At 55.4% G+C, this 8,962-nt stretch overlaps 1 protein-coding gene across 1 annotated transcript; it reads left to right on the top strand.

Annotated features, from left to right (window-relative positions):
- Window positions 1-2,329: 2,329 nt before the first annotated feature.
- Window positions 2,330-7,430, top strand: ACPT (acid phosphatase, testicular). Its single transcript, XM_011965959.1, has 11 exons — window positions 2,330-2,440; window positions 2,509-2,613; window positions 2,689-2,775; window positions 3,569-3,715; window positions 3,954-4,052; window positions 4,126-4,221; window positions 5,567-5,699; window positions 5,771-5,853; window positions 6,665-6,789; window positions 6,994-7,172; window positions 7,250-7,430. The coding sequence occupies exons 1-11, from the start codon at window positions 2,330-2,332 to the stop codon at window positions 7,363-7,365; spliced, it is 1,281 nt and encodes a 426-aa protein (XP_011821349.1). The 3' UTR covers window positions 7,366-7,430.
- Window positions 7,431-8,962: the final 1,532 nt, after the last annotated feature.

Here is an 8,962-nt window from a genome sequence, read left to right as displayed (position 1 = left end):
TGGAGTGACAGAATCAGGGCTCACTGCAGCCTCAACTTCGGGCTCAAGCAACAAGTGGCTGGGACTACAGGCGTGCGCCACTACACCTGGCTAGTTTTTTGGTATTTTTAGTAGAGACAGGGTTTCACCATGTTGCCCAAGCTGGTCTGAAACTCCTGGACCCAACTGATCTGCCCACTTTGGCCTCAGAAAGTGACAGGATTACAGGTGTCAGCCACCATGCCTGGCCTAGTTATATTGATTGCAGACTTCCGACCTCCCGAACTGTAATGGAATAAATGTGTGTCATTTTAAGCCACTGAGTGGTAACCTGTCACAGCAGCCAATACATCAGTAGATATTAAAGTGCTGACATCTCCAGGGGCTAGAACATGGTTTCTAGTTTCTTAATTTTGCTTCAGGGTTTTTTTTTTTTTCTCTTTTCTATTTTTTTTAGAGACAGGGTCTTACTCTGTTGTCCAGGCTGTAGTGCAAAGGTATGATTATAGCTCACTAAAGCCTCAAATTCCTGGACTCACGCAATCCTCCCATCTCAGTCTCTTGAGTAGTTGGGACTACAGGCACACGCCACCATACCATGCCTGGCTAATTTTTGTTTATTTTTTATAGAGATGGAGTCAGGGCGGTGGGGGTCTCTTCATGTTGGCCAGGCTGGTCTTGAACTCCTGGCCTCAAGCAATCCTCCTACCTTGGCCTCCCAAAGTTCAGGGATTACAGGTGTGAGCTGCCAGCTCCTGGTCTGGCTTAAGCCTCCAGCTCTTCTACTACTTTATTCCAGGGGCCTCTATCGTATTTCAAGTACGGGGAGAGAGAGAGATTCACAAAACTTCCGTAACTGGTGCAGGAGCTCACACCTGTAATCCCAGCTCTTTGAGAGGCCGAGGTGGGAGAACTGCTTGAGCCCAGGAGTTTCAGACCAGTCTGGGCAATACAGCAAAACTCTGTCTCAAACAAACAAACAAACAAACAAACAAACAAAACAGGACAGGACTGGAGGCTGACTGTGCACAGTGAGGCAGGAGAGCCAGCCAGCCCCAGACGGTGCTGAGAAGTGTAGATTTTATCAGCACTGTGGGATGGTAAGGCCGCCCGAGCAGCAGACGATTGCCACTGAAAGATGACTTGTTGGCTGGGCGCGGTGGCTCACGCCTGTAATCCCAGCACTTTGGGAAGCCGAGGCGAGTGGATCACCTGAGGTCAGGAGTTCGAGACCAGCCTGGTCAACATGGTGAAAACCCATCTCCACTAAAAAAAAAACAAACAAAAATTAGCTGGCCATGGTGGCACATGCCTGTTATTCCAGCTACTAGGGGGGCTGAGGCAGGAGGATCTCTTGAACCTGGGAGGTGGAGGTTGCAGCGAGCTGAGATCATGTCACTGCACTCCAGCCTGGGCAACAGAGTAAGACTACGTCTCAAAAAAAAAAAAAATAAAATAAAATAAAATAAAATAAAAAGAAAGAAAGAAAAAAAAGAAAAAAGAAAGAAAGAAAGATGACTTGTTATACTCCCAGTTTCTCCAGCGGAGGGAGCATGCCACGGGGGCCACATGGGGAGGAGGCACTGGGGTGCCCGGGAGACAGACCTGAAGCAAGCAGCTTCTTTGTGTTTTCTGTGGGATAAGGTAGGGTAGAGAGTGGCTGGTGGAGCCATTTCAGCAGGCTCTGGGGCACAGGGGCTGTCCTGAGTTGTCCAGTACCCTGCCCCAGGTGATCAGGGCAGGTGGATGGTGGCCCGGGTGGTTGGGGTGTGGGCTCTGGGTTGGCTGGTTTGTACAGAAGAGGCACGCGCCTGCGCCAGTCCGTGACTATTTCCAGGAACTGGGAACCCCGGGAGGGGCGGTCCTTCTAATGAACAGCAAGGCCCCTGGTGTCAGCGCATCAAAGTACAGAAAATCCAGCACATGGTTGCGACCGTCGACCTCTCTGACTCAGGGGGTCGAGGCTGTGGCTGAGACGAACAATGCGGGGTGAGGGTCTCTTTCCAAGTCTGCATCCAGGTTAAAGGCACCTGGGTTCAAAGCGCAGCTTTGTCTGAGAAACCTCAGTGTTTTCTTGGGCAAGTTACAGAACCCTTCTGTGCCTCAGTTTCCCCATCGGCACAATGGGGATGATGACGAGCACATCAAGCGTCTGCTGGGGCAGCAGTGAAGATGAAACGAAGATGAAACGGGTTAATCAAAGACTGGCAGAGGCGCTGGGGGATGGGATCTGTGGCCCCTGGGGAAGCGTGCCAGGGCCTGCTATAATGGGGGTGCTGAGTGCAGGGCTGGGACAGGCGGGACTGCGGCCCAGACAGTGGGCTGAGCTCAGCGTCTGGGCTGGGTGGAAATGGCCGGGCTGGGGTTTTGGGGCCACCCTGCTGGACCTCTCCTGCTCCTGCTGCTGCTGCTGCTGCCACCCCGGGCCCTGCCAGAAGGATCTCTGGTGTTCGTGGCTCTGGTGAGGCGCCCCCGCCCCGGCCTGCCCTCAGCTCCCCCAGGGCTAGCCCTGACCAGTCCTGTCCCCAGGTATTCCGCCATGGCGACCGGGCCCCGCTGGCCTCCTACCCCACGGACCCACACAAGGAGGTGGCCTCCACCCTGTGGCCACGAGGCCTGGGCCAGCTGACCAGGGTGAGAAGTGGGTGGGAGGTGACGGCAAGGGTGGGAGGGGGGGAGAGGGGTAGACTAAGGCTGTTCTGTCCCCAGGAGGGGGTCCGCCAGCAGCTGGAGCTGGGCCGCTTCCTGAGGAGCCGCTATGAGGCCTTCCTGAGTCCTGAGTACCGGCGGGAGGAGGTACTGCCATAGTCACCCCCACCTGGTCCCCTGACCTTCCACCTTTGACCTCCACTGACTACAACACTCTCTTTGGGCCTCCACCTCTGGCCTTTGACCTCCATCAACCTGACTTGCCCTCTACCTCTAATCTCTGACCCCCGGTACACTGATTAACCCACACTGACTTCTGACTCCATCTCAACCTGTCACATCTCGACCTCTGACCTCCATCAACTCTGACTTTATTATTTGGCCTCCATCTCTGTTTTCTAGTCCCGTTGACTCCAATCAGACCTCTGGCCTCTGACATTTGACCCCAAACTTGATTTCGATCTTTGACCCTTATTGACATAACTTGCCTTCCTGACCTCTAACCTTTAACCTCTACACTTTGTCAATTCTGACCTACCTCTTTTGTTTCCTCCTATGTCTTCTGACATCCCCCAGTTACAGACAGTCCTCCTGACCTCCGATGAACATGTATTGAACTCTGACACCAAGCCTCCACGCTGCCCTCCTAAACTTGACCTCTAACCTCCAGCCTCCACCGATTCTGATCTTCCTTTTTGACCCTCATTGACTCAAATGACCCCCTAAATCCAACATGGCTGTCCAGTTTAGGACATCCAGCCCAACTGCTCCTGACATTAACCTCTGGACCCTTGATCCCAACTTCCAACATTGACGGCCACATGATTCTCAGTGTCTGACCCCTATTCCAAACTGAATCTGAGGCTTCTGATTTGCCACCACAGCTGACCTCTGACCCCAACCACGACCCCCCGCCTGCCCTGTCTCCACCCCGCTCCAGGTGTACATCCGCAGCACGGACTTCGACCGCACACTGGAGAGCGCGCAGGCCAACCTTGCCGGGTTGTTTCCCGAGGCTGCTCCAGGGAGCCCGGAGGCCCACTGGAGGCCGATCCCAGTGCACACGGTGCCCGTGGCTGAGGACAAGGTCAGGGCGCTGGACCCAGGTGTGGTGAGGGAGGGAGCGGGTGGAGAGAGAGGCAGCTCTGGGTCTGGCCACCTGAGCTAGCTCCGAGAAGCAACGCTGTCCTCGAGCCGGTCTGTCTGGCTTCTTCTGGATCTGGGAGAAACTGCGACAGACCCGGGGGCAGAGAGCCTGGGTTCCCCCAACCCGCTGTGAGACCCAAGGCACGTGGCTGTCCTCTCTGAGCCTCAGTTCTCCCCAGCTGCTGAGGTTCCCCATGCGCAGCTGTCCCAGATACCACGAACTGCTGCGGGAGGCCACTGAGGCCGCTGAGTACCAGGAGGCCCTGGAGGGCTGGACGGTGAGCAGGGCGGTGGCGGGGTGGGGCGAGGCGCAGGGGACCGGCCAGGGCTCACCCAGCCCCGCGCATCCAGGGCTTCCTGACTCGCCTGGAGAACTTCACGGGGCTGTCGCTGGTTGGAGAGCCGCTGCGCAGGGCATGGAAGGTTCTGGACACACTCATGTGCCAGGTGAGCCCCGCCCCTTCCCAGCCAAGGGTTTAAGGACAACTGTTTCCAATCCCAGCTTGCTACTCACTAGCCCTGTTCCCTCATGCATTTAGTTAACCCTCTGTGCCTCAGTTTTCCCATCTGCACAGTGGGGATGGCAACACGGGTATCAACACCTCCCCAGGACGCCGTGAGGATTCAAATGGTTAATCTACGCACTGTGCTTACAACAGTGCCTGGCACACAGTGAAGGCCTTGCTAGGGTTTGAGGCTACACATTTGGCAATTCCTCCCCACAGTCCTGTAATCAGAAAACCCAAAACCTGGGCGGTGGGAGCTGACCTGAAATAGACAGGGTCTCGCTCTGTCACCCAGGCTGGAGTGCATTATCATAACTCACTGCAGCCTCCATCTCCCTGGCTATAAGAATCCTCCTGCCTCAGCCTTCCAAGTAGCTGAGGCAGGTGCACATCACCATGCCTGGCTAATTAAAAAAAAAAAAAAAAAAAAAAAAAAAAAAATTTTTTTTTCAGAGATGGGGTCTCACTATGTTGCCCAGGAACTCGTGGGCTCAAACAATCCTTTTGCCTCCCCAAGCGCTGGGATTACAGGCGCGAGCCACCACACCTAGCTAGCACTCTTGCTAGTCTTTGCTCGCTCCAGCTCACGGAATGTTCCAAATCACAGGGTGGGAGCAGCGATGTGTGTGACTAAGGGGGCTGCCCCAGCCCTTGCTGTGTGTGTTCCGTGCTATGTGGTGTCAGCACCATCAGATCTTTCTGAAGTCCAGAATGTCTGAGCTGTGAAACCCCTCTGGTCCCAGGGGTTTCAGATAAAGCCTTCTGGGCTGTGGAATGACAACGTCTATTATTAATTAATGATCGCTGTTGGCCGGGCGCGGTGGCTCACGCCTGTAATCCCACCACTTTGGGAGGCCGAGGTGGGTGGATCACCTGAGGTCAGGAGTTCGAAACCAGCCTGGCCAACATGGTAAAACCCTGTCTCTACTAAAAATACAAAAATTAGCTGGGCATGGTGGCACGCACTTATAATCACAGCTATCGCGAGGCTGAGGCAGGAGAATCACTTGAACCCAAGAGGCGAGGATTGCAGTGAGCCGAGATTGTGCCACTGTACTCCAGCCTGGGTGATGGAGCAAGGCTCCATCTCAAAAAAAAACAAAAAAACAAAAAAAGCAAAAAAAAAAAAAACCACACTGCTGTCCACATTCATGATTTCCCAGCCTGATCCAGATCCAGCCCATGGGAAACTCAAAAGAGCAGGGGGCAGCACAGGCCTGTGGGGCCAGAGGCAAACTCGAGGGCTCAGGATGGTCCGTCAGTCTTCTCTTCCCGTCTCCCCACAGCAAGCCCATGGTCTTCCACTACCAGCCTGGGCCTCCCCAGATGTCCTGCGGACCCTTGCCCAGATCTCGGCTTTGGATATTGGAGCCCACGTGGGCCCACCCCGGGCAGCAGAGAAGGCCCAGTTGACAGGGGGTGAGGTGTGGGGCTGGGAGGCTGGGGTGCCTCCCTCTGGGAGATTCTAAGCTCTTTTTTCCCATCCTCAGGGATCCTGCTGAATGCTATCCTTGCAAACTTCTCCCGGGTCCAGCGCCTGGGGCTGCCCCTCAAGATGGTCATGTACTCAGCCGTGAGTCCTTGGGAAGCAGTGCCATATGACACTGAGGCACAGGGATGAGGGTGACAGCGATTTGGGTGAGGAAGAGCCTGCGGTCCCAATGGACCCCAGTCCATTGCCTTGGGTAGCCTGTATCTCCAAACCCTACTCTTGGGCTATATCATTAGTCTGGAAAGAGGGAGGTGATGGTGTTACGGGAGGAAGAATGTATGAATTAAAGATAATTCCTTGTTTTCATTAAGAAAATATTGGCCGGGCGCGGTGGCTCAAGCCTGTAATCCCAGCACTTTGGGAGGCCGAGACGGGCCGATCACGAGGTCAGGAGATCGAGACCATCCTGGCTAACACGGTGAAACCCCGTCTCTACTAAAAAATACAAAAAACTAGCTGGGCGAGGTGGCGGGCGCCTGTAGTCCCAGCTACTTGGGAGGCTGAGGCAGGAGAATGGCGGGAACCCGGGAAGCGGAGCTTGCAGTGAGCCGAGATCCGGCCACTGCACTCCAGCCTGTGCGACAGCGAGACTCCGTCTCAAAAAAAAAAAAAAAAAAAAAAGAAAAAAAAGAAAATATTGGACTAAGCAGTTTGTCCTTCCAGAGGAGACAGGCTGCTTAGTCCAATCATATTTTGCACCTATTTGAGCCATCTTTGTTAAATGGCCGCCTGTAACTGTTGGTACTGCCTTCAGGGTGAGAGGGAGGGAAGAGCAAGTTTGGGGGGTTGGTTCCAAGCAGCCTGGGGGACATCTGGATGCACAAGTCTAGTGTTCAGGAGAAAGGAGGCCTCCAGGGAGAAGTGTCATCTCACCCCTTGGCTCCACCTGCAGCATGACAGTACCCTGCTGGCCCTCCAGGCGGCCCTGGGCCTCTATGATGGACACACCCCGCCATATGCCGCCTGCCTCGGCTTTGAGTTCCGGAGGCACCTGAGGGATCCTGATAAAAACGGAGGGTGAGGATGGGATGGTGCCCAGGGAGATGGGCGGGACAGAACTCCCAAAGCAAGGTGTGATGTGCTAGGCAGAAGGCATGGCGGGGCAGGGAACTGCATGGGATGGTGCTGGGAGGATAACAGGTGGGAGTCAGGAGCCCGTTTCTCCAGGTTTTAAGATCAATGACGGGAGGGAGAAGGTGCCACTGTGTCCTCTCTCTCCAGGAATGTCACCATCTCCCTCTTCTACCGCAATGGCTCCGCCCACCTGCCGCTGCCTCTCAGTCTCCCCGGGTGCCCGGCTCCCTGTCCACTACGCCGCTTCTACCAGCTGACTGCCTCGGCTCGGCCTCCGGCCCATGGGGTCTCCTGCCATGGCCCCTATGAGGCTGCCATCCCCCCAGGTGACAGTCCTCTGTGCTGGGGTGGGAGTGGAGGGTTCCAAGTCCTGAAACTCACACCCTGCATGTTCTCCCTGCAGCTCCAGTGGTGCCCCTGCTGGCCGGAGCTGTAGCTGTGTTGGTGGCACTCAGCTTGGGGCTGGGCCTGCTGGCCTGGAGACCAGGGTGCCTGCGGGCCTTGGGGGGCCCCGTGTGAGCCAGAAACCATTGTTTCCCTACCCCCAGCTGACACTGGACCCCAACACGTATGCTCACTAGCTGTTCTGGCTTCTGTGACTTACTGTGCGCCTGTGTGCGTGGGGAACGAGGGCTGGGTGGAGTCTCTGGCCTGGAAACCAGTTTGTGTGTGCTCATATGCGCGTCTGTGACAGTGGCATGAGTGTGCATGCATGCATGTCACGTGTGACCACTGTTTTTGCGCTTATGCGCGTGCACAGGTAGTCTGTATGTACTTACTGATAAAAACGTGTCTGTGGCACACATTCAAGCACAAATGTGCCCATGTCTGAACAAGCAGGCATGCCTGCATGGCACTTTTTTTGGTACAGACAGGGTCTTACTTTGTGGCCCAGGCTGGAGTAGTGCCATAAGCATAGCTCACTGCAGCTTCGAACTCGTTTCAGTTTCTACAGGTGTGCACCATGCCTGGTTTTGTTTTCTTGGTATGTTGGCCAGGCTGGCCTCAAATTCCTGGCCTCAAGCAATCCTCCTGCCCTGGCCTCCCAAAGCACTGGGATTATAGTTGTGAGCCACCACACCCGGCTGGCATGTTTATGCATGTTTCTATGCAAGCATAGGAAGCATGTGGCTGGCTGAGGACGTAGTGGACCCTGTATGTACCTCCACATGCAGCTTGTGTGACAGGAGCTTGCTCAGTGAGCCTCGATGTGGGCCATGTGCTCTGTGGAGACCGGGCTCACAGGAGTTGGACCCTCGTCTAGAAAGTGACCCACACCAGCTCTCAAAGCAACCATGAACTCGGGTGGGGTCAGGGGGATCCGGCAGCAGAGACCTCAGAAAGGTGCACGATTCAAAGCCTGGTTTCCAAGGCTGTGCGCCTCTGGGCAAGTAATAGGCCCTTCTGTGTCTCACTCGGCAGAACCACGACTCTAAGCCAGCAGAATCCTCAACTCCCAGACTTCCTTCCTGGGGGCAGGCAGAGAGCAGGGAAAGATGACAGCGCTCTCTGGGTTGTGCACTGCAATGCTGCAAGCGATGTGGAGGCGCTGGCCAATACAGTAGTCACCACCACGTGTGGCTATTTAAATTTAGGTTAAATAAAACAGAGTGTTCGGGTCCCAACCATCGCACGGGCCATGCACCCACCACTCGAACATTTATCACATGCTGATGAGAGCTACTCCACCCCCACTCATGCAGTAGCAGGCGTTGTGGGGCACCTGCATGGCTGCCATTTGAGTCCCTGGCCCAAGGGGAGGCTGCCTCTTCGTGTGGCACAGGGAAGAGCACCAGTCCCTCCCAGGCCTTGTCCCACACCCATGGCCGTGTGGCAGTGTCTAACCAGAGCACTCGTGGGGAGCCTGGGTGCAGTGGACGCTTAGTAACAGCCACTTGGTCCCCATTACACGGAGCAGTTGGAGCAAAGTTCAAAGCCACTCCCAGTGACCAGAACCTAAAAAAGGAACAGGGTCCAGAAACACCAGTGAGTGGAGGCTGGGATGACCCCTCCCCCACACCAGGGCCACCTGCATACCGCCCTAGCCCATTTCTTCCCAGGGTCCTGAGGGCAGCCTCTCATGCAGACTTGTCCCTGGGGAGTCCCCAGACCTGCC

Source organism: Mandrillus leucophaeus, unplaced genomic scaffold (genome assembly GCF_000951045.1).
Source record: "Mandrillus leucophaeus isolate KB7577 unplaced genomic scaffold, Mleu.le_1.0 Scaffold74, whole genome shotgun sequence".
In the NCBI taxonomy this organism is placed as follows: domain Eukaryota; kingdom Metazoa; phylum Chordata; class Mammalia; order Primates; family Cercopithecidae; genus Mandrillus; species Mandrillus leucophaeus.
Note: the sequence above shows the minus strand (reverse complement) of the source record. Positions and strands in the feature narration are given on the sequence as shown.